This window comes from Brienomyrus brachyistius, chromosome 2 (genome assembly GCF_023856365.1).
Source record: "Brienomyrus brachyistius isolate T26 chromosome 2, BBRACH_0.4, whole genome shotgun sequence".
Taxonomy (NCBI): Eukaryota; Metazoa; Chordata; class Actinopteri; order Osteoglossiformes; family Mormyridae; genus Brienomyrus; species Brienomyrus brachyistius.
The window spans coordinates 22,638,827-22,664,293 of NC_064534.1; the positions used below are offsets into that span (position 1 = coordinate 22,638,827).

General features: G+C 47.1%; 2 protein-coding genes across 2 annotated transcripts; one reads left to right on the plus strand and one right to left on the minus strand.

The window, feature by feature from the left end:
• Positions 1–239: 239 nt before the first annotated feature.
• cds1 (CDP-diacylglycerol synthase (phosphatidate cytidylyltransferase) 1) lies at positions 240–14,969 on the plus strand. Its single transcript, XM_049001131.1, has 13 exons — positions 240–674; positions 5,294–5,454; positions 7,939–8,035; positions 8,820–8,917; positions 9,178–9,317; positions 9,891–9,949; positions 10,311–10,393; positions 10,790–10,877; positions 11,288–11,356; positions 11,450–11,602; positions 11,780–11,899; positions 11,996–12,099; positions 13,005–14,969. The coding sequence occupies exons 1-13, from the start codon at positions 624–626 to the stop codon at positions 13,135–13,137; spliced, it is 1,356 nt and encodes a 451-aa protein (XP_048857088.1). The 5' UTR covers positions 240–623; the 3' UTR covers positions 13,138–14,969.
• A 1,444-nt stretch (positions 14,970–16,413) lies between these two features.
• Positions 16,414–20,844, minus strand: LOC125724420 (endosomal/lysosomal potassium channel TMEM175-like). Its single transcript, XM_049001130.1, has 10 exons — positions 20,571–20,844; positions 20,446–20,484; positions 20,271–20,368; positions 19,976–20,027; positions 19,595–19,630; positions 19,109–19,192; positions 18,880–19,026; positions 18,685–18,763; positions 17,825–17,963; positions 16,414–17,437 (listed from the first exon to the last, which is right to left on the minus strand). The coding sequence occupies exons 1-10, from the start codon at positions 20,772–20,774 to the stop codon at positions 16,786–16,788; spliced, it is 1,530 nt and encodes a 509-aa protein (XP_048857087.1). The 5' UTR covers positions 20,775–20,844; the 3' UTR covers positions 16,414–16,785.
• Between the last annotated feature and the right edge of the window lie 4,623 nt (positions 20,845–25,467).

The following is a 25,467-nucleotide window of genomic DNA, read 5'->3' on the forward strand; positions in this document are numbered from 1 at the left end:
CCCCCCCAGGACAGGGCGTAAGACCTTCTGAACCAGCTGAGATGAATAAGCTTATGTTGCATGGGCGTATGATCTCTGGCAAGGTAAAGGTTAAAGTCAAAGGTGAACCATTGTGGATGGACCTGTCTTCATCTGAATTGTAGGATTAAACCGGTCTGGCCAGTTAATCTCAACATAACTACTCTAAATATTTGTAGCACTTCAGAATGCTCCTCAAGAAAAATAAAAAATTCTGTCAGTCTTTTGTAACCTATAGTTAAATATCAGCACATTTTAATTATTTGCCATCAAATTAATTAAACGGTCTGATTAAAACTGGTATATAATTAACTTGTGGCGAAAAGATGACGAAAATGGTGACTGTTTGTGCACATTCCATTATCTAAAAAACTGATTGACAGAGAGGCTCCAATGAGTGCGGCGCTATCCGACCGCAGTGTGAAAAACAAACCGAAAGAAAGTGCTGACATCAGGTAAGGTAAGGCGGGGGTGAGAGCCGCCCTCCGTGCCGGAGTGTCGCTGTGGGCCGACAGAGGGCTTCCTGCTGGGACAGTCCGCTGGGGTGAGAGGACGCAGGAGCCGAGTCACTTCGGAACTGGGGGGAAGACCGTAAAACGGCAGAAATGACGGAGCTGAGGAGGCGAGGTGGCGGGGAGCCGGCCAGTGCGGAGAAGGTAAGGAGGAAAGCGGCGTGGCTCTGCTCATCAGCCCGGGACAGATTGGCGCTTGAGCGAACCATCATCCCGGCTTCATCCGCATTGCCCCCCCACCCCCCCGACCAGCTGCGTCCAGCCGTACCCGGGCACTGCGTTATGGGACACGGGTTAGTTTAGCGTGTTGAGTAAATAGACGTAGCCGCAGTACAGAAGGCGGTGGGAAAGCTCTGCTGAACGCTACACTGTAGCAGTGATTCGTAGGATATGTAAACACGCACCGGCAGGTGTTAAGTCAGCGAACTAGCTTCTAATACCTGCACTGATTGATAGAGGTGTTTGACTCCTGGCGATTAACTGGGATTTTGTAGGTCCTTCTCACCATGGGGTAATACAGGACTTGATGAAAGTGTTTGACTCCTGATTACTGTGATTTTGCAGTATTATTCTCATCCTGGGGCCAGACTTGATTTGATGAAGCTGTTTGGTACCAGTCCTCTTACTAGGGATCAATCTCCAATTGAACGTTGTTTTTACAGGCTCTTACTTTGCCAGCAGGCTGATTAGCTTTGCTGACTATGTAAAGAAAAGCACAAAGGCTGTTCTCACCTGTGTGGGTTATGTCAAAACAGTGATAGATGATGATTATATTCACAAAATGTTAACGTCCGTCCATCTTCCAGCTGCTTATCTAGTACAGTACAGGTTTTCAGGGGGATCTGGAGCCTGTCGCAGGCAGTAACCTGAATGGGCTGCTTCTCCATCTCAGGGTAAATGCCTGCATACACCTACAATCATAACTGTACAGCGGCAGTTTAGAGAAGAATGTTTGCCTATGTATCTGTTTTTGTACTACCAGAGGAAACCAAAGTACGAAGAGAAAGCCGACAAGCTGCAAACCCCATATCCAAACCCCCAACCTGGGGGGGGGGGGGGGGTGTGTATCTGTTACCCACTGACCCACTGTGCTAATTCTAATGTTTTAACATATTTGTACATTGCTGATTTGAGTTCAGCTATGGAAGTTCTTTGGGTGTCGTTTTGTCTTCAGACGCTGGGATCAAAAGCTTACTCGCTTTGTAATGCTGTAGTAATTCTTGCAGTAAATGTGATCTCTTGTGAGACGTGTCTCGGATGTTGTGTAACACGTACGCAAGAGATTTATTTGCAGTTTAGTTTTTTTCATAATGGATTATAAATAATCTCTGGGATACATACTCTAGTTGTGTCTGCTAGCTCTGCCTCATTCTTAACAGTGGATGGCCAGAGTATGTAGCATTGTTAGGGTTGTATACCTGAAGCCCCCCGGCCCATTAATGCTGAGGGTATCACGTAAAAGCTGATCTTGGTCTTGGGAGAGCTTATCGTCAGCATAAACTATAGTCATGCTTTAGTAATAAAGCTGTAGGTCTTTGGGTCTGAAACTCGCCAAGTCACATTCCTGGCTTCAGACTCATTAAGTCCAGATAATGAGCCTTTGACTGAAGATGCTCCATCTGTTTAAATCTAGCCATGGGCCTTTCTCGGTGCAGCTGGACTTTATTTGGGTTTGTTTATGTGCACCAAAATAGCACAAGTAAAATTAATAGTGTACATAAATGTATTAATACCATCCGAATTTAAATGATAGTGAAGTATGTGCTGTTTATTTGCAATCTTACCATTTAAACACAGGACAGAAATACATCCTCACTTTCTACATGATTCATAACCCTTTAAGTCATAACCTCATGGTATGAGAAGTGTGGAGTGAAGTTGTAGCTGCTGACAGAGAGATTATAAAATATGGAAGCAGAAGGACATTTTCACGCCACTCAGATATCGCCGGTTGAACTTTCCTGATCTTCGTATTCATCACTGACATGGCCAACGGAAGCAAAGCAACAGTAACCAAATATGGGGCCGTTAACTCGAGACTCAGGTTTGGCATGTTTGCGAAGGAGCACTGTTAGTCATGGGGGAGGCGTGGGACCCTCGTTTCTCATGTTACATCTTCTGGGGTTTTGGTTAAACACTCTTTGGCAGAGCACCAGTTCTAATGGTGCAAATCATAGGAGAGAGGACTCTGACGATATAGGATAAGGAGTAGAGGTTCTCAAGTACAACTCATTCTGCGGAGGACTCTGTTGATACACCTCGCACTGCAGGGGACTTTGTCAGTGCAGCTTGCCCTGCATGTGACTAGGATGCTACAGTTTGCACTGCAGAGTGCTCTGTGGTTATAGCTCGAACTGCAGAGGGCTCCATCTGTACAGTTCGCACTGCAGAGAACTCTGTCAATACAGTTCACACTAAGAAGGACTCTGTTGGCACAGTTTGCACTGCAGGGGGTTTTGTCAGTATGGTTTGCATTGCAGAGGACTCTGTCGATACAGGTCACACTGTGGAGGACTCTGGTGGTTCAGTTTGCATTGCAGAGGACTCTGTGGTTGTAGCTCACACTGCAGAGGGCTCTGTCAGTACAGCACACACTGCAGAAGACTCAGTTTGCACTGCAAAGAACTCTGACGGTACAGTATGCACTGCAGAGGGCTCTGTTGATTTGTCTCACACTGCAGAGGGGTCTGTCCATTTATCTTGCACTGCAGAGGACTCTCTCAATTCAACTAGTACCGCGGAGGGCTCCATCCATACAGCTCACAGTGCAGAGGATTCTGTCTGTACAGCTTACACTGCACCGTTTGTACAGATCACTCTGCAGATCCACAACCCAGATCTGGGTCCTGCTGCTCAAAGCAGGTGTTCTGCAGTCAACCTAAGTAGTCTGTTTCTGTTGTCGGCTGCGGATAGGTTTTTGTTTGCTGTGCCAATGAGCATTTCTGATGGGGTCTCCCTTTGACACCTTGCAGGGGTTTTAAAGGGCCAGGACAGTCATGGCACCTTCCCCTTCAATGGCTGGAAGGAATGTGAAGTATGAATGAGTCTTTAGAACCCTCAAATTTAGCATGACTGGCTGTCCCTGGAACAGATGTAAATGACATGACCTCTGTAGGTTTTACAGTATCAATGATCAGGAGTAACTGACCTGAGAACAGGTGATCGACATTCAGGTTGTATGATGACATGCATCAGATGCTATGCTTTGATTCATCGAACATTTTCTTTCAATGATCAATAATCAGAGTTCACATCTTATTCATGGAATGGCTGTATGAGACTGTTAAACTTGTGTAATGGATCATTCTCATTTTATCTTTACTCCAATCAAGAAATAAAAAGTTCACAAAAATGAAATATAGACAAGCAGAACTAGCCTCCAGACTTTCGGGTATATGGATATTGGTTTCCCTTCTGCTTGCCAGTCAGCTTGGACCTTTTCCGTTCAGAAGTATAAATCTGTCTCAAAGGATCATTGATGGAAATGGTGTCGCAGTTATTGCCACGTTGGTCCCATAGAGAGCTGGGCAGTCAAAGCTTTAATGTTTTTAGACACTGGTTTCTTTGTTTGTCTGAAGCTTATTTAGCACATTTTTTTTTTTACTGACAGGACCCCTTAAAGGGGCAGGCTGCCTTTTATAGCCTGGCTTGCCGGCAGTCCTTGTGTGTTTGTGTGTGAATGTGTGTGTGTGTGTGTGTGTGCGTACATGCACCATGCCAGCCCTTCTGTTGTCATACTGTACTGCATTATATCGCAAAAGGGGGGCCCAGGCTACTTGAGGCCCCGCTGTAGGTATCTGGGCCCTTGCGGCAGGTGGATGTGATTGTCCCGCTGGCCATCACTCCCTCTCTCTGTTCTGTTTTGGTCTCTACAGCATGGTCCCACTCAAATCTTGTTTTATGGGCCTTGCTGCTCGTATATCACCTATTATCTTCAAAATAATGGTAGCGAGGCAGCTGCAGGCTCATGCCACGCCCTCCGCAGGACGAGCTGCTTCTGAGGATTTTGTTCCTGCTTTTACGGTTCAGATGTTAGACTTGTGTGTTTTTTCAGAGCTCAAATAGGCGAAACTGAAACGGTGATTCTATGGACACCAGGCAAAACACTCCATTGGAGCCTCCAGCTCCCCCTCCCCTTGTATGGAAAAACACACATTACCTTTATTTTACTGTGAAGTGTAAATGAATAAAATCAGCAAAGAGAATTTAATAAACGCAACACCTTTATTTTCACTTTACTGTGGAAAAACAGAATACACAAAAAAGCAGATTTGTCGTTGCAATGTACTATGAAATCGGTGGCCCACAAGGGGGGGCCCTCCCAGCTCGGGGCCCCAGGCCATTGCCTACCTTGCCTGTCCTGTCCAGTCTCTACACCTCTGCAAATAGGGACCTGGAAGCAGACAGGGAGGGAGAAACACCTCTGAAATTCATCGCTAATTCTAAACAGAAGGGGCTGCATCTATTACCAGACCTCTCTGATACCAATGAAATGCTTTATGCTTCAGGGATCTGCTGATCTGACGCGGCATGTTAAATTTTCCTAATGTAGATCATTTAGTTTAATATTACCTATATTCCACCTGGTTCAGAACATAATGGTTTGTGCCAGACCCTCCCTCCCAGGGAGTGAAATTCATAGTTTCAAAATGTCTGATTAGGCTCCATGAGTAGATTGCCACCTGGCCAGCTTTTATAAATACCGCGGAGACGCCCCGGGACATGGATCCACCATCACTTCTTCTTGCTGTGCTGCTGTGCAGGAAGCAGATGGAGAAGAACGACTGGCTCTGGGTCTGGGTCTGGCTGGAGAACCTGATGGGGAAGCAGAGGGAGACTCCAAAGCAGACACTCCTGAGGCACCGCCATCTGTGGACAACACCCCGCAGTGTCTCAGCAAGGCCCTGGAAGGACTCTCCTCTAGGTAGGCCGGCCACCCACTTAATCAGTATCTACAGGATGCCCTTTAGCTCGCGGTGGATGTGATGTCATGGATCAGTGTCTGTAGGATGCCCGTCAGCTTGCGGTGGATGTGATGTCATGGATCAGTGTCTGCAGGATGCCCTTTAGCTCGCGGTGGATGTGATGTCATGGATCAGTGTCTGCAGGATGCCCGTCAGCTTGCGGTGGATGTGATGTCATGGATCAGTGTCTGCAGGATGCCTGTCAGCTGGCGGTGGATGTGATGTCATGGATCAGTGTCTGTAGGATGCCCGTTAGCTCGCGGTGGATGTGATGTCATGGATCAGTGTCTGTAGGATGCCCGTTAGCTCGCGGTGGATGTGATGTCATGGATCAGTGTCTGCAGGATGCCCGTCAGCTGGCGGTGGAAGTGATGTCATGGATCAGTGTCTGTAGGATGCCTGTTAGTTGGCGGTGGATGTGATGTCATGGATCAGTGTCTGTAGGATGCCCGTCAGCTGGCGGTGGATGTGATGTCATGGATCAGTGTCTGCAGGATGCCCGTCAGCTGGCGGTGGAAGTGATGTCATGGATCAGTGTCTGTAGGATGCCTGTTAGCTGGCGGTGGATGTGATGTCATGGATCAGTGTCTGTAGGATGCCTGTCAGCTGGCGGTGGAAGTGATGTCATGGATCAGTGTCTGTAGGATGCCTGTTAGTTGGCGGTGGATGTGATGTCATGGATCAGTGTCTGTAGGATGCCCGTCAGCTCGCGGTGGATGTGATGTCATGGATCAGTGTCTGCAGGATGCCCGTCAGCTGGCGGTGGATGTGATGTCATGGATCAGTGTCTGCAGGATGCCCGTCAGCTGGCGGTGGATGTGATGTCATGGATCAGTGTCTGCAGGATGCCCGTTAGCTCGCGGTGGATGTGATTCCCGTTAGCTCGCGGTGGATGTGATGTCATGGATCAGTGTCTACAGGATGCCCGTTAGCTCGCGGTGGATGTGATGTCATGGATCAGTGTCTGCAGGATGCCCTTTAGCTCGCGGTGGATGTGATGTCATGGATCAGTGTCTACAGGATGCCCGTCAGCTGGCGGTGGATGTGATGTCATGGATCAGTGTCTGCAGGATGCCCTTTAGCTCGCGGTGGATGTGATGTCATGGATCAGTGTCTGTAGGATGCCCGTTAGCTCGCGGTGGATGTGATGTCATGGATGAGTGTCTGCAGGATGCCCGTTAGCTCGCGGTGGATGTGATGTCATGGATCAGTGTCTGCAGGATGCCCTTTAGCTCGCGGTGGATGTGATGTCATGGATCAGTGTCTGTAGGATGCCCGTTAGCTCGCGGTGGATGTGATGTCATGGATCAGTGTCTGCAGGATGCCCTTTAGCTCGCGGTGGATGTGATGTCATGGATCAGTGTCTGCAGGATGCCCTTTAGCTCGCGGTGGATGTGATGTCATGGATCAGTGTCTTTAGGATGCCCGTCAGCTCGCGGTGGATGTGATGTCATGGATCAGTGTCTGTAGGATGCCCGTTAGCTCGCGGTGAATGTGATGTCATGTATCAGTGTCTACAGGATGCCCGTTAGCTCGCGGTGGATGTGATGTCATGGATCAGTGTCTACAGGATGCCCGTTAGCTCGTGGTGGATGTGATGTCATGGATCAGTGTCTACAGGATGCCCGTTAGCTTGCGGTGGATGTGATGTCATGGATCAGTGTCTACAGGATGCCCGTTAGCTCGCGGTGGATGTGATGTCATGGATCAGTGTCTGCAGGATGCCCGTTAGCTCGCGGTGGATGTGATGTCATGGATCAGTGTCTGCAGGATGCCCGTCAGCTGGCGGTGGATGTGATGTCATGGATCAGTGTCTGCAGGATGCCCGTTAGCTCGCGGTGGATGTGATGTCATGGCGCCGGTGATTATGCCTGGCAGCTTTCACTGCTGTGTCGGATGTCCTGTGGACAGACTGTTAGTTTAGTTCATTTCTTCCCTAAACGAGCAGTAAGGAGATGCAGAGGGCACGTGATGCTGAGACCATATGAGCACAAGTGGAGATAGCATCGTGAGAATGTGAGCTTGAGGGCGGCTGGCTTGACCTTACTCCTGTTGACCTTTCCAGCTGTACTTGCTAATCGTGATCATTTCACTGTGACAGGAAGTGATTTAACAGGAAGCTGTGGCCTCTTCGCTCCAGAGCTCAACTTCAGGCCGCAATAGTCTTGTGAATGGCAGGGAATCATAATCGTAACGTCTCTAAATGAACCCTCTCACCAGATTTTCCGCCGTTTAAAAATTTATTTCCTTCCCTAATTGGTGACATTTCTTGTTGCAGTTTGACTGGTTATGCAGAAGTTGGTCAGCCAAGTGACACTTTATCAGTAACGCCTGCTGTTTTAGACAAGCAGCCACCGTCTGATTCCTGCATAGAGCGCCAAGCATGCATGCTGCTACAGGGGAGACGATGACTGCTGATATCTTCATGTTCCTCACCTTTACAGATGGAGGAACTGGTGGATAAGGGGCATTTTATCATTAACGATGATTTGTCTCTTCTTCCTGATCATCTACCTGGGACCCATCATGTTAATAATTGGGGTGAGTTCGGTCAGAGTTTAAACTTCGGAATAGAAACCCTGCAGAGACCCAGCAGAAGCCCACCTCATGTTCCTCATCTATATGTTGGCTTCACACAGCTTTTTAATAAATCAGTTGAATTTATTCTTTTATGGGTAACTGTGTACAGCAGGAGTAGGGAACCTGATCCATGGAGAGCCAATGTGAGTGCGGGTTTTTGGGATGACCTCTCAGTCAGCCAATAATAAAACAGCGATTCTCAACTCCAGTCCTTGGAATCCACTGTTATTGGCTGATTGAGAGGCCATCCCAAAAACCCGCACCGGCTCTCCATGGATCAGGTTCCCTACCCCTGGTGTAGAGCATCGAGAGGTGGAAAGTTAAGGCTAATGTTTTGTTACAACCGACCCGCTGAGTACTCTGTGACTGTGTCTCTTTAAACTCAACTGGTTGATTGAAACAAAACCTTGGTCTGGATTTGTACTTTCTGGAACTGAAATTATTACCTTTGGGAGCATCCAGACTGGGAACGACAATTGTTGTGTTTTAATAACAAGGGTCTGGTGGTTCACTGACCCTCCAGTTAAAGCAGCTCTGCTGAAGTTGATATGGAGGTGATATGAGCCAACCCCATATATTAAGAAAAATGCAACGCTGCCAGAAGATCATATTTTCATAACATCTATTTGTACTAACTGTTTGCACATCATGATACTACAACGGCATTAATAGTCTGGAGTTTTCACAGCTGTGATTAAACACTGTTGTTATGTTGAGCTTATTGAATGTCTTCATATCACCTCAGGTCATGGTGGTTCAGATCAAGTGTTTCCAGGAGATCATAACCATTGGGTACAGAGTCTACCATTCCTATGAACTGCCGTGGTTCAGGACACTCAGCTGGTAAGAATCCTTGTGTTGTGATGTAAAAACTGAGCAGTGACTTTCTGGGAAGCACTAATATTGTCACCAAGCTCCTCGTAAGCTTGGAAATTCGGATGATGAAGTTGCAAAGCTCTTGGCTGTTTTATCGCGTGTACCTGGAGTAGGTAGAGAAGCAGTGGGAATTCTGACCAGGCTGTCTATCTGTATGATCCTGAAGCTCCCACATGGGGAGTTGTGTTCAGGCAGCCGTAGATGCAGCGTTTCTCACTGCTGTGCAGGTACTTCCTGATTTGCGCAAACTACTTCTTCTATGGGGAGACGGTGGCCGACTATTTCGGCGTCCTGGTCCAAAAGGAGGAGCCTTTGCAGTTCCTTGTGCGATATCACCGCTTCATTTCATTCACTCTCTACCTGACAGGTGAGTAGGTGGGACTGTCATGACCTGGAGTCAAAGCTGTGATTGAGCGGTTGCTTCTGATTGGAAGAATAATGTCTAGTTCACTCAACTGACTGCTGTAATTATGCAGTGAGGGAATTTACACCAGACCTTATAGTAAATCACCACGTACAGGTTCTATACTTCATTGTAGGCAGAGAAGTCTCACTTTGCATATCGAAGTGCTATAAAACTTATCAGACTAAACTTTGCCCCTAGACCAACTCTGTGAGGCTTCTTTATGGAGGTTCTCTGCTTGCATCATTTCATATTCAGCTGTATAATGTGGTCTCTGAAGAGAGAACCTCATTTTAAAATCACTTAAGATGCTTGATAAGTGTACAGAGAAATTGAACAGCATGCTGTGAAGATGAGTCTCCTTCGCAAGATTGATGCAAGGCATTTACAGAGGAACACTAGCGCCCCCTGCTGTTCAGTGGTCTGGCCTAGATGACTGAGGCTGTGTCTTCCCTGACAGGAGTTCAGGGGACTGTCTTGATAGGTCTGTCATGGTGTTTGTAAGTAATTCTCATGGCATCTTCCTCTCTTTGGTAGGTTTCTGCATGTTTGTCCTGAGTTTAGTGAAGAAGCACTATCGGCTGCAGTTCTACATGGTTTGTACTGAAGCTTAGCCGCGCGTACTGATCCCATACCAATTAGAGAAGCAGAGCTAGTCGCCCCAATGTCCCAAAGGCAGAAATTGGTTCAGGAATGTTTGTCACACATTTGTCATTTGCCACCTGAGATGGAGAGAGTAACATATCTTACATTGCACTAAGGGTGTAGGCCTTGGGTCCCCGGATATGGGTGTGTGGGATTGCTGGCGTGTCCTCATTTAGGGAGACCCCTGGTGGACGTACAGCCATCCTGCAGTTTTGGGGAATTTTAAAAAGTACAGGTCCGGGATTGTTAAGCTGCCCTGTTGTGTCTGTCCTGGCCGCTAACAGGCCTCCCTGCTTGTCTCTGCCATTTCAGTTTGCTTGGACCCATGTGACTCTACTGATTGTGGTCACCCAGTCACACCTTGTGATTCAGAATCTGTTTGAAGGGATGATCTGGTAAGCAGAATCACAGCTGCCCATTAAACTGGCTGTGAGTGAGTGTAAATCGCTTGTTTGGATGCCATGTTTGCATGCAATTTACGGTGGAAAAACGTGCCCGGTGAGTAAGGTCCTGTCACATTCTGTTATCATTTTCCTGTTCAGTTCTGATCCGTACAGACTGTTAAGACCATTAACTAATGAATGACAAAGTGCAGTGAAATTTTATTAATCTGCCTGTACAGAGTAAATGTGATCAATTCTCAGTCCATCTCCCTCTAGCTGGACCCTTATTGGCTTCTCTGAATAATGAAGATCTCTATTATTCTGTCCAATCACATCATCATAACCAACATTAAGCTCCAATGGGCTGTTTGATTGTTAATATTCAGTACATTTCTCATTTCTTTATAGGTTTATCGTTCCCATATCCATCGTGATCTGTAATGACATAACTGCATATCTGTTTGGATTCTTTTTTGGAAGGACGCCTTTGATTAAGGTATGGAGAGAGTATCCGATTTCCACTGCTCTCCTCAATACTCCTGTCTTTCAAACTACATTACGACTGTGAGAATCAGCACAACAATATATGGGAGGTTTAGAGTCAAACAGGTGTGTTTGAAGAGTTTTGTGGGGTAGAACTTGCTTGACCAGTTATCAGTTTAGCTGAGTTTTTCTGAACCATTTCCCAGTACACCATACCCAAACAATCAAGCCAACAAGAACCCAGAATACCTCTGACAGGTGTGTTGGCAGCTGGGAGGGAGCAAAAATGTAGAGTGTCTGTAGGTCCCCGAGGACTCTGCTGACATTCATTGGTCTAGCTGAACCTGCTAGTTTTAGCCAGTTTTAGCCAAAACTGTTAAAGGAAGAGTCATTCATTTACAGAGCTGTCATATGACCCCTTAGCTCTCTCCAAAGAAGACGTGGGAAGGTTTCATCGGAGGGTTTGTCTCCACGGTGATCTTCGGATTCATTGTAAGTGGCTGTTGTTCTTATCTGGAGACCCTGCCGGCCCCCTCCTGGGTTCGGGTCATGTGACCGCTTTGTCTCTGCCCTCCCCATGTGCAGTTAGCCTACCTCCTGGCTCATTATCAGTACTTCGTCTGCCCGGTGGAGTATGACAGTGAAACAAACCGCTTCGCAGTGGACTGCCAGCCCTCGGAGCTCTTCCTGCTGCATGAATACCGGCCCCCCAAGCTGCTGCAGCAGTTCCTGCGACAGGTGGGATCCCGAGGCTGTGGCATGTCTGCATCTAACTGCTTGGACGCATGTGACACACTGCAGCTCCCTACTGGGACCTGGGAGGGAGCAAAAACGTGGACCATCTGGGGGTCCCCGAGGACTGGGATGAGAAACCAGGCTGTACACTATAATGACTGCCCTCCCTCCCCCGCGCAGGAGACGGTGACCCTCTTCCCCTTCCAGATCCACAGCGTCGCCCTCTCCACCTTTGCCTCCCTCATAGGGCCGTTTGGGGGCTTCTTTGCCAGTGGATTCAAGAGAGCTTTCAAGATCAAAGTAAGAGGCTGCGAGCCGAGCCGAGCTGAGCCCAATTGGCTTCTCACACGCCATTGTCTGTGAGTGTCCCCCACCGCACTCTCGTTTGCCCTCTAGGATTTCGCGGACACTATTCCGGGCCACGGTGGCATCATGGACCGCTTCGACTGTCAGTATCTGATGGCAACGTTTGTTCACGTTTACATAGCGAGTTTTATCAGGTAATCAGGCACCAGACAGAAAAACAGACACACACAGGTCTTCACATTATGGCTTCTGTTAAAGGCACAAGGCCTGGGGTTTGTCTGCAGGTTGATTCCTGGGGCCCTATGGCTGTTCGGGGCCCATGTGTGTTTTCCTGGTCCCTGTGAGTGTTCATGGCCCCTGTAGCTGTTCGGGGTCCGTATGTGTGTTTGTGACTCCTGTGGCTGTTCGGGGCCCATGTGCATGCTTATGTCCCCTGTGGGTGTTCTGGGTCCGTGTGTGTGTTTGTGGCCCCTCTAGCTTTTCGGAGCCCATGTGTGTTTTCGGAGCCCATGTGTGTTTTCGTGGCCCATGTGTGTGTTCGTGGCCCCTGTAGATGTTCTGGGTCCGTGTGCGTGTTTGTGGCCCATGTGTGTGTTCGTGGACCCTGTGGGTGTTCGTGGCCCCTGTAGCTGTTCGGGGTCCGTGTGCGTGTTTGTGGCCCATGTGTGTGTTCGTGGACCCTGTGGGTGTTCGTGGCTCTGTAGCTGTTCGGGGTCCGTGTGTGTGTTCGGAGCCCATGTGTGTTTTCGTGGTCCCTGTGTGTGTTCGTGGCCCCTGTAGATGTTCTGGGTCCGTGTGCGTGTTTGTGGCCCATGTGTGTGTTCGTGGACCCTGTGGGTGTTCGTGGCCCCTGTAGCTGTTCGGGGTCCGTGTGCGTGTTTGTGGCCCATGTGTGTGTTCGTGGACCCTGTGGGTGTTCGTGGCCCCTGTAGCTGTTCGGGGTCCGTGTGTGTGTTCGTGGACCCTGTGGGTGTTCGTGGCCCCTGTAGCTGTTCGGGGTCCGTGTGTGTGTTTGTGGACTCTGTGGGTGTTCGTGGCCCTGTGGGTGTTCGTGGCCCCTGTAGCTGGCTGGCTTGTAACCCTCCTGCCTCTTTTCCAGGGGCCCCAACCCCAGCAAAGTATTACAACAGCTGCTGCTCCTGCAGCCGGAGCAGCAGCGCAGTATCTTCAACCTGCTTCGCTCCCACCTGCGGGAAAGGGGCATGTTGCCCCCGACAGGAAGCCAGGCCTAGTGAAGGCCGGAGATGGACTGCTGGCCCCGCCCAGCCCGCAGTGGAGCCGCCTGGAGCATCTTAGCATCTATACCTACCAAAAACATGCTAGTAATTACAGACAATTAATGCCGAGCGGTCACCCCAGCAACGGGTTGCCATGGGGTTTGCATGACGACTTGAAGAGGTGGCAGTGGGCTGAAGATGCTGCTGCCCGTTTTCTTGCACTGATACTAATGGGTCTTTCGAGACGGAGGGGGATGTGCAGACTTTGCCCCTATTACTGTTGATGTATGGGGAACATGGATGTAATCTCTACTTTCAAATGGTCCCAATGAGCTGGCCTAGTGCAGTCTTTATCTTTGGGGTCTTTGTGGTCTTGGTCTCTTTCGAGGACTGAAACCTCTCAGATGTCTCTGAGAAGCTGTGACCCCTCCCTTCCCCCACATATGTCCGGATTGACTCTCATTGGCATGGCAATACGTTAATGCAGATCTATAATAACAATGCACAGAATGTAGAGACATACTTTCACACGTATATACAAAAGACGAAACTTAATAGTATATGACTTTTCGACTCCTATTTAAGAGTTAGTTGTTATGCAGAAATGATATCTCTTTTGTTAGTGTTTAGACGCTAACTTACTTCAGGTTTTACAGACTCCCATTACGGCGGAGTGGCTTGCTAACCGGAGACGCTGTGTTTGCTCAAACTGCAGCCACTCTGAGTTGCACTGGTTTCGCGAGGCTGAGCCATGGCGCTGCTACGAATGTCTGGACCCTCCTTGCGTCGGCATCTTACTTTTTATTAGCTCTGCACTTCCTGACTCTTTTCTGGCTTGAAAAGGAGCATTTTTAATTTTTGAATGATACAATGAGCTGTTTAACTTTTGTTTTTAACTGGTTAAGATTGAAACTTGATGAAAGTCCTTTTCGTAACCTTAGCGCCGAGGGCTTTAATGTTTATTTACATGGGGGGGGGGTACACAAAGCAATAGCAAGGCAGTGTGGTTGAATCACATGATGCATTCCCCATGAGAACATCAGTTCAGTGCATTTGATCTGCAACAAAAGGCCTCGTGCACGTTTGGATTGGCTACGAGGAAATAGCTGTTTACTTTAGCAACGGCGGTACTTGAATGGGTTTGCGTTGTCTTTAACATAGATTTACTCCTCTGTTATATATTTGTCCTGTTTCATTTTCCCATCTTATCACTTTAGCTCCTTTCGGTTGTGTCACCTCTGACAAGTTTTTCTCAGAAGTATATTTAGAGAGTTAGTGGGATTTGTGGACCAGCTAATTGTCCAATAGCATGAACTGCACACGGTAAGTCTGGGGAAGACTGTCTTTCCACTGACTAGTCATGTACTTTTACCTGAAAAACAGAACTCTGTAAAGTACGACATTAGAAAGTGAGGTCCGTGTCATGTTAAGTTATTTTGTTGTTTTATGGTACCGTTGGTTTATTACATGTGTAATTGCTGCTGCAAAGAATGGCCTAAAATTTTATTTAATTATCTGCATTGGCAGATAGGTGTTGATTTTTTATTTTTTTGGAAAATGTTTGAATAATTTGATCATTGTTTTTAACTCTGTTTTGGGTTAGATTTTATTCACAGTCCGTGTAAAGGATTATATGATGTAGACCTTATATAGTTTGAAGGTGGTTTGATTTAATAGTTCTGTTAAAAAAAACACAGGACAGTGGAGAATTGTCTCACAAGAAGAAAGGTAGCAGTGTTTGCTTTATAAAAAGATTTAATTATCATTACTACTATTATTGTTATTACAGAATATGACTGTATAGAGTGGAGAAAAAAAATAAAGGCTGTATTATTTCTTTGTGATAACTTTTATTTTGATATTATTGCCTGGGTGTCCCTGGAAACAGATTCTGTCCTGTGTGGAAAATTACCAGTAACATGTGACTATTAAGGTGATGTCATCAGCTAAGAATTGGATACCTCCTGAGGTAGTTTAGCTTTATGACTATGGTGACCTTGGAATTGAGTTCCGCCCTGATCTAGTATAACTGGTAATCGCTTGTAAATTTGAAGGATTAAATTCCTCACCTGACTGGTATGACTGGTAATCTCTTGAGAGCGTGAAGAGTTGACATGCCTACATGGCCATCGTTGTAACCTTTATTCAAAAAGGTGAGGTTTGTTCTGAGTTAGGCTGTCGTCAGTTTGTCTGTGAAGACTCTGTAGTGTTTACCTGGATGGCCTGAGGAAAGCATTCACTGAGATCAGCTGTAGGATATTTATCTTCACCCTAAACTTGAAGATGCAGCCCATCTCGTTCCACTTGACGGCTAACAGGTTCTTTTTGCTCACAGTCAGCCCGAGGCACAGTGGCTCGTCTCCAAGACTTTCTCAGTATCGTTTATTACACGCTGCACGTTTAGTCTGGAATAGTGATCCATCCATCCGTTTTCCAAACCGCTTATTCTACTGGGTCACGGGGGATCCGGAGCCTATCCCGGAAGCAATGGGCACGAGGCAGGGAACAACCCAGGATGGGGGGCCAGCCCAATGAATAGTGAGCCAGTGCGAGGCAAAGTAGCTTAGAGCTCTGGGTGCCAAAGGTCCTCCAACCTCAGACTGGTATCTGGCCTGTGGAGAACAGCTACTGGACGGTCGCTACTTGAGGAGGTCAGGCTGGTGTCCAGGACATTTTTTTTTTGTAAGGTAACAACCAGCCTTCCCCAAAGACTGAGGCGACTTTCTGCTTGCGGCATGAGGAGCTCCGGTGTGGTCAGTGCGGCTCTTCTGGTGCAGCCTTATCTGTCTGCGATCATTGAACTGCCATTATGGAATCGCCTCCCCAGTCGTGAGGAGCACCTTCGTGGAGGGTCAGTGATGGCCTGTTTTCTGCTGTGAAAAGTTCACCGATGAGGTGCTGGATGGTCTGTGATGTCTTCAGTGGAGTCTGCCTTCCTTCCACCGGCCGTCACCATGTTATGGATTAGCGCACATGTGCGGTGTTCCTCCATTCCCAATGGTTTGTTTTCTCCGAGAGCGCAGACTGTGTAGAGTGATAAATGTCCAGAGGTGGCTGGAGCAGCAAACGGGATGTTAGCGTCTGCACCCTGCGATGGACTGGCACCCCACCCACTGCCCCGGACTTGTTTCCTGGGTTTTTGGGTGGGTTTCAGCCCCCAGTCCTGCATAATTGGCTATTTGTTGTGAAGATGGACGGATTTAACTTTCCCATTATTTTTCATTATGAATAAAAGTGATCGATTCAAATATGAAAAATAGCTAAACCATCATAAATCGTTTTCACAAAATACATGTCACAGATAAATATGCGTATTGTACTAAGAAACAGTGTTCAATAAAATTCAGTTCCAAGTATTTTGCAATTTATTACATTTCTAATCAACCTTTTGTACATATGGCATGCTATTTCATATTTTTCCATGATCGTTAAGTTGTGACTGAAAAAAGTTGTTGGTTTAGGGGGAGACTGGGGGTAAAAGTAGCCTATTATTTTTTTTAAATCACACACACCACGACACACCAGTTGAGAAACACTGATTTCATATCATGAATACATACAGCTAATTGTCATGTGACCCTGAATACAGAGCAAAGGTCCAACAGATCCACCTCGTCACTGCTCCTTTTCTGAGTGTTTCTATCCTTATATGACTGCTTCCTGTTAAGTTGCCCCAGTGATGGGATAGGGGGTGGGGCTTTCCCATAGTGGCCCCTCCCATTTGGACCGCAGGAGTCTTAGCAGAGCCAGCCAGGCTTGTACAGCGTACCGCAGCACCAGGAAAGCTAAAGGCACAGTGACTCCCATCAGGTGGAAGACAAAGGCGCTGGAGCAGCCAGGAGCAGAAGCCAGGCAGAAGGTGCCCAGGGCCGCGCTGGGGTACAGCGCCAGCTTGGCGAGCATGAAGGCGTGGCTGCGTCCACGGTAACGCACGTAGACGTGCAGGTCCCCGCCCCCGGCCACCAATGCCACCACCCAGATGGCAAGCTGGAAGAAGCCGGCCAAGAAGAGGATGACGCAGCTGATCTGCACGGCCTCCCGCTCGTTCAGCGAGCTCTGCGGCAGCTCGTGGGTCAGCTGGTAGCAGAGGGGCAGGCCGCCGACGAAAGCCAGGGAGAAGGTGTTGAGGAGCCCCATAGTGCGGGTGGGCCGGACCACATGCAGGAAGAGGGAGTGGTGCACACACCAGAGCAGGCCAACTGTGGCGAAAGAACCGAAGTAGGCCAGGAAGTTGGGGCCGTACTCCTGCAGAGCTACAGTCAAGCTGCCATTGAACCTGTCCTTCAGCTCGCTGGGCTCTGGGATGTTGTCTTCACTGCCCCCACATCCAGGAGAGAGAAGTGTGGTTAGAGGATGACAGGAGGGACAACAGGGGGAATAGCACAGGAAGTCACAGAGGACAGTACAGCCTGATGAGTGACGGAGTAGTTCAGTCAGTATTGATTTACTGCTAATTATCAACTGCCGTTATGGCTGTGTGTGTGTGTGTGTGTGTGTGTGTAGATCATGGGTTCCCAAAGTGGGGATTGTGACGGCCAGAAGAGAAACTGGAAAATGATCAGTAAAATGTTCCACCCCGATCGGCAAAATCTAGTGACCGCATATCTCTGGCACTGTTATTTTGAGGATTGTGGGCTGTAGAGTTTGGAGCCCATGGTGTGCAGAACGATAACAGTTATGACAATAGCAATAATAAACTCACCATATGTCTAAAATGAGGAGCGTGGCTACGATGGCATAGACTCCATCAGTGAAACCTTCCAGGCGCTCTTTGGAAAGAGGTTCCCTGGGGTGGTAAGAGTACTGCCCTACAGCATCATCTGGGGGCGTGGTCTGCAGACCTGACAACAACATACAGTGCATTAGTGTAGTTCTTTTTATGATTAATTCTAAGATTTATATGTAATCAGCCATATTAATTATGTAAATAAAGTCTGGCTATAGATTTGTCTGAATAAAAATAGTGAAAAGATTATCAGGTTTAATAGTAATGGCCCTCTGCCTGGGTCACATGTGTGTGGAGTTTGCATGTTCTCCCCATGTCGTCGTGGGGTTTCCTCCGGGTACTCCGGTTTCCCCCCACAGTCCAAAAACATGCTGAGGCTAACTGGAGTTGCTAAATTGCCCGTAGGAGTGCATGTGTGAGTGAACGGTGTGTGAGTGTGCCCTGCGATGGGCTGGCCCCCATCTTGCCTCGTGCCCATTGTTTCCGGGATAGGCTCCGGACCCCCCGCGACCCAGTAGGATAAGCGGTTTGGAAAATGGATGGATGGATGGATGGATAGTGATGCCAAATGAAACATTTGCTGTATTTTCTGACCCCACTAGATGCTCTTGGTTTGCTTTGAGCCCTTTTATGAACAGAGAGCACCATCTAGTGAAGTGAAATAAAAACAGCAAATGTTTCCTGAAGCTTCATTTGCCCATCTCCAGGGCTTAATACTTCCAGGACTCTATCTTGTATTCGTGTCAGGAACTTACATCTCCCATAGGATGTAGAATCCTGCTGCGTAAATATCTGAGAATTCCATTGTAACCTAAATAAAAATGCAACTTTCTTACCAATTAGTTTTCTGTAACACCGTTTAAAAAATTGAGAGATGTAGGGAAGGAAGACAGCACAGGCCATGGTGACAAATGACTGTGGAATAAAACAAGGGTGGTAATATCAGCTGACACATTCCATTAACTGAATGCGACATGTTTGAACAATTACATGCATAAAAATGTGTGAACATTTTTAAGAATGCTGCTCACCAGGGGGATGCAGACAAAGGAGAGGGAGGCTGCGATGAGGCACAGGAGCGGGACTCTCAGGATAACTTTTAAAATGTGCCTTTTGTGAAGCGTGTGCGTCTTGTTCAGGATCTGCGGGTGGCTGAACCCGTAGAGGACGATGGCGGCCTACACATGGAGAGGTGGCCGTGTCACACGCCACTGAACCTCCGACGGCTGACCGTCCATCACGCAATGACTCGGAGCTTACCTGCATCAGGCCAATCATCATGACACAGGCGCAGAAGAGGTTCAATCCCAAGATGTCATCCGGGAAGGCAGCAATTAGGGAAAACTGTGGAAGGGGAAGTGGGCAGTAACAAGGGTCGAGCATTTGGTGGGCTGAGGTCTCCACCCATTTAAGGGGATCTAGGTGGTTGTATTGGCTGCATTCAATTATTTACGCCCTTGAACAGCAAGCTGACTTTCCCCTGTATCACTGGCACAGCGGTGCAGTGTATGCATCCCACTGGACCAGTGACCAGCCCATCAAAGGCAGCCATGTTAACTGTAATGGATAGCAATCCTTTGAGGTATGGTCGAAACTAAAATGAGTAAAAAGATTTTGCGTGTATTTTGCATTTCTATAGAGCTGTAGTATGCTGCTAAAATAAGGAGAATGTTTACATTTTTTTCTTAATAAATAAAATGAAAATCCCCTTCAGGGTTTTTGTACAGAAAGGACAAGGGAACGCACCGTGTAGGGAAGGAACGTTATCAACATCATACATGCCTGGAAAAGAGAGATGAAGAAGCAGCTTTTATCAGCATCAGCAAAGTCTAATATCAACAAGCCATCGTGTGACTGTTTCAAACAATGACTGCAGCTTTTAGTAGAGTGAAAAGCGACCCTAAGTACAGATGTGAACGCAGATGTGTGGAAGGGTTCAGTTTTGCCAGCATTTCCTTGCTGCCGTGAGTGAGCAGAGCAAAGATGCTTTAAACAGGGATCATGAACCCAGCCTGTACTCATTTTACTGTAGGATCACCGCCAGCATGAGGCAGCAAGATGATCACTAGCCCAGCGTGAGCGCTGGTGTCCACAGATCAACGTGACAATAACAGGCTTTACACTCACTAGATTCAAGAATGAGAGGCAGTCATCGACTCGAGTGATTACTTCAAATAACCTGTGAATGGAAAAACAAGAATGCAGGCTGTTCTATGGCACAAATTAGAAAAGATAACCATTTCTAAGGGCCACATAAGGAAATCACAATAGTAACAGCCAATCTGATAGCAGATAGTACAGGAAATACATTCATTATGTGATTTCTCTATGTATAGAGGGTCAGTGTGTGAAGTTGCAGCTTAGTGGTGGCATGTCCAGTCATTTTTGTGTCAAGCATGATGGTTAAAAGCCTTTTCCCTACCTTGTATGGGCAGACCATGCCATAGAGACCAGCAGGAAGCTCATCAGGTACACGGCGATCTTGGTGGTCAGGAGCAACTGCAGATTGTGATGCAACTCCTCATGTCCGGAGAGTGAAAGGAAAATGAAAAACTGGAGCAGGTGTGAGGGCCGGTGTGCTGTGTGTGCTTGTGTACCTCATCGTCTTCAAGTTTGGTGTGTGCGACAGGCAGGATCTGAAAAAGAGCATGAGAGCTGAGATCTTCTATCTCTTTCCCTGTTTATGATGGCTAAGATGGGTAACTGCATTTTATCTTCTTACCATGATGGTTGCTATGATGGAAATGAGAGCGTCGCTGTACGCCAGCAGCCGATGAGATGACTGTGTGCTGCTGTGTTCGTCCTTATCCAAAAGGGCCTGGGTCTCGGAGAGAGAGGAAGCCGGTCTCCTTCCGGGACCCCCCTCTCGCTCCTCGTAGCCGCCCTGGTGATGGTGGGCTCTCTCGGCATCCTCGTTCCCTGCCATCTCCAGCCTCCCCACGCGCTGTTCTGAGCACTGGCACCCGTGTCTACACTGCGGGCGGCGTGCTGCTGTCTCAGCTGTTGGCTGGCGCAGGAATGGGGAAGCTGGGCAGCTAAAGTGCAGCAAAAACCCGACTCAGGATGTGACCCAATCCAAGTGACCCAAAACACATTTTTTAAAATTCCATACAGACACTGTAACTGAGGTTCAGCTTATGATAATTAAACTAGACTGTCTCCCTTCACACTGTGAGTTTTCATTTCTCACCATACACTAGCAGCCAAAATTGTGGAAACGCTTCCAATTTAGAGATTACAGGACTTTTTTGCCAGTTACTTATTAATTGTCCAATATATGATGTTCATAAAATCATACTTTGGATGATTAAATAAGTAACTGGAGCAAAAGCTGAATAAAGTCCTTCGATGTCTAAAACTTGGATGTTATTCCACAATTGCCCACTAGGGTATTTATACCAGGACTGTGACTGACTGGCCAGTGACACTCTGCAGTGTTGTAATGATGCCAGTGCATAAGTGTCAAATCTCACTGTTTATCCAATTATGACATCATGCAAATCTCACAGGTTGTCAGCTAATATTATCCTGGAGGTGACCCACAGTCTACAAAATCTATTGTGAGGACTCCCCACCCTGCTTAGCAAATTTAAGGAGACCCCTCACCTAATTTACAGGTCCTCATCAGCCATCTTGCTGTTTTTGCTGCAGTGTGCACTTTCGTGATGACACTTGTGTGATTTATGCTGTGGTCGTCTGACTGAGACTCCATAGGAACAGCCCACACAGCCCACATGTTCATCAGAAGCTCGGCCACCAAGAATGTGATGTGGGGTGGAATGTTATGGGGTCAAAGGGTTTGGAAAGTCATTCTGGGATGATGCTGCCTTGCAGCGTTCAATTTAAATTTAGGTTTAAGTCAAGGGGGGCTGAGAGTTCGATGAGTGCCCATTTCATGTTATTGTGTAAGGATACTTTATGCCACATCCCTCTCTTTTTGATTTTTTACATAGATGACCTTTCACTCTGTATGGGGGGGGGGGTAGAGGAAGGCATGGGACCATGTGACACACAGCAGGGGCATCTTTGGAGGCCGTTTTGTTGGATTGATTTGTCCTAATGAGTCAACACCATTACCGTGTGTGTATCTGTTTCCTTTCTATGATGTCAGCTTTCTTAATGTCTGTGCTATTTTGGTGAAAGTGCTCCATCTGGGGGACGTGACACGAATTGAAAACAACGCAGTTCCTGATTTTCCTTCAACTCACCAAACATCGTAGTTAAACAGACAGCCAGCTTGGGCTGTAATATATGCAGTACTATGCAAAAGTCTGTTTTAATGTTTAAATGATCTTTACGTTGGTGTAAAACTCTGCTATACTGACTGTCAAAGTGTGTCAGCTTAGCCATTTCAGAACCTCTGCTAAAATCACCCCATTATTTCCAGCAGCTATACAATACACCCATGTATTATTTTAGACACGATCACTAGCACATCTCCTTTAGCTAATCAATATCTCATTGACTGTTTTTCTACTAATTAAGTTCATTCATTAGTGAGTTGGTGGTCCACTGTAACAAATACATGTAATGGCTGGGGCGCCCCTGAGGAGAGGTTCGGGAAATAATTAGCCATCCAACAAGATATCAGTAACTTTTTGGAAAACAGAAGAAATTTTTACAAATTTTAATTGTGTAACTTAATTTTCACATGTTCTAATGTTTTTTTCTTCTGAGTATACGTACACCTACCAGATAAATAGCTTTACACGTTTTTCTTCACTGACTATGACTTTTGCACAGTGCTGTATGTATTTTCTTACTTTGCTACGAAAAGCCATACAGGGGACACTGGGAAGGAGAGAGCAGCACAGGGCACATGGAATTAGAACAAGCCTGCAGTGGGTTTGAAAGCAGAATCGGGACGAAGGAGGGCTGTCTCCTGTCGGTTCTCCTCATCACCCTCAAGACTCTGTGAGGGAGCAGCTGGTCCAGATGACTTCCCACAGTGTATCTCCAGTCAGTCTGGTCCCTCCTGACACGTCCAGCAGGTGGGGCTCCAGTGCAACCTCGGGGGGGGGGGGGTCCAGGAGGCACCGGTGCCCATTACCTCGACACAGACTGGCAGTTTAATATCATCCCACCCTTTTATAAAACCAACACACTGTCTGTGGAGGAACACAGCTCACTCTGTTAGGGGGCTGACAGCACCAGTGTGTGATTTTGCAAGCCACAACCTGTTCACCTGAGCTATAGCAGATAGGCTGAATGGTAGGAAGTCTTGGGGAGGGATTTCGGTGCTGATTGGTTCCTTCCATTAAAGCAAGGAAATACAGAACTGAAAATATCAAGGTGGTTAATAGATTGCTAATTGTGAACGGGAAAATACATGGTTCATATCCTGACTCAACCTTCTGGAAAGTACCTATTAAACCTTTCCCATAACTGGCACACATGCAGAGACCTTGGTATCTGTCTCACTCCTGCCAAAAGCCACACAGGCACTTGCAGATCAGACTCTCGGACGTCACGTACCAGCTAAGTCGCTGTCATGAAATCCAAAAATCCTGATGTCTCACGTTAACCAGTTCTAGCTTATTCAGGAAGATCTGGGAGTTTTTGTTACCCAATGTTCAGAAGCACAGACCCCCCCCCCCCAAACCTGGAAAACAGTAGCCTGTCTGTCTGGGCTCTTGGTCACCATATTCTTGGCAAATGGGCCTTCAGGCATGGCTAACTTTGTTTCAGAGACCTGTTGGGACATGCCCACAGCTTGTGGTTTAAGGTCACATGAAATCTGACCTGTCCATTGTGTGAGGACCACAGGTCTGCCTAGATGTGTCAGCACACACATTCGAACAGAAAGTCATTGTTTCCAAACCAGTCCGTTCCAGTTCTTTGGGGACACTCGGATTCTGGACCCCACACCAATCACCAGTGGTCCGTTTTCCATAAGTATTGTAGATCCAAGACAACTGAAGGTTCCACGAGGGCCATTGAAATTACCATTATGCAGGTGCCATAGTGCTTTTGGGAAACACTCCCTTGCTCTGCTCACAAAGCTCCTGGTTTCCTTTTCTACCTGCCTGTGACTTGCGCAATGCAAGTAAAAATACAGTAAAAATACAGTACCTGAAATAGACCATTTCTCACAAGGAGTTGCTGTTTACCCTAAATTAAATTTGGTTTGACCCTTGCCCTAACATTCACACACACACACACACACACACACACACACACACACACACATGTAGGGTATACCTATCCTTATGGGGACCGCTCATTCACTTCTATGGGAAAAATGCTAACGCTAACTATGACAACCTTACCCCCACCCTGCCCTAACCATAACCATAAGTAACCAAGCAAAATACAAGAGTTTTTTCATAGCAGTCACTGATTTTTATAAAATAGAGTTTTCCCTTATGGGGACCAGGAAACCAGTCCCCATAAGGGAAAAAATTCACGTTATCACATTTATCACGTTATGGGGACACTGTGTCCCCATAAGGATAGGTATACCTGCTCACACACACACACACACATACACACACACACACACACACACACACACACAAATGCAGGTCTCAGTATGTTTTCCACATTTAGCCCCCCCCAGTGATATCTGGGACTCTTAGTCAGGCTGTATAGAAAATACAATACAAAATGCAGAAGCTTAGCTATGGTTGGAGGCATAGAAATTCTAGGACATCAGGACACTTCAGAGCCCAACTGGGTAAGAACTGAGTTCAATGGCTGCAAAAGATGACCAGCCATGAAAAAGACTAACAGAGGCAAGGTGTGGGATGAGGGGTGACGGCGAGATGGAGAAGCTGATGGTTTCCACGGAAGCTGTTAGGCCGCAGACCATCTGTCACTGTGCCTTCTGTTAATGTACAACCACAACCCCACATGATTCAGTCTTTATTCTGTTTTGGTTCTCCTTGAGGTTGGACAGCCCCCCCCCCCCCCCCAATTCACGACACAGGGGCTGGATGACCAGACAAGGTTAGATGTGAGGAACCAGAGCAGGATACAAAGACACCCAGCTGTAAAGGACAATCCGTCTGTCAGTTTGGACAAAAGTTTCAGCTAAGCAGTTAAAAGTCTCAATTCCGTGTAAGATTAGGGGAGCATAAGCTAATTTGCTGGCTAATTTAACTTTACATTAGCAGTGGTTGAAATTACATCAAACTAACAAACCCAATAATTACAAACCTCAAGATTGTTCAATTAAAAATGAATTTCAGACAGATGGCTTTTGATTAATAAGTTGGAAAGCTCAGTGAAATGTCAGTGTATGAATAATCACACTGTATACAGACATGAAAGGAAGAGTTGGAGGATGGGACCCTCTGTTGTATAAATACCCTAGAGGGTGGCATGGAGGCTGACACGTCCAGGGTAGTGGGTTCGAGTCCCACGTTTGTTGTGTGTGTGGAGTGTGTGTGTTCTCCATGTGTCCTTACACAGTCCAATGACCAATGACATGAAGTTAGACTGACACAGTGTTTCTCAAACCGGTCCTTGGGGACCCCAACTGGTAGGGAGCAAAAATGTGGACTTTCTGATAGGGAGCAAAAATGTGGACTGTTTGGGGATCCTTGAGGGTCAGGTCGAGAAACATTGAACTAGCAGTCTCCAAATTGCCTGTAATGTGTTTACCTGCCTATATGTGT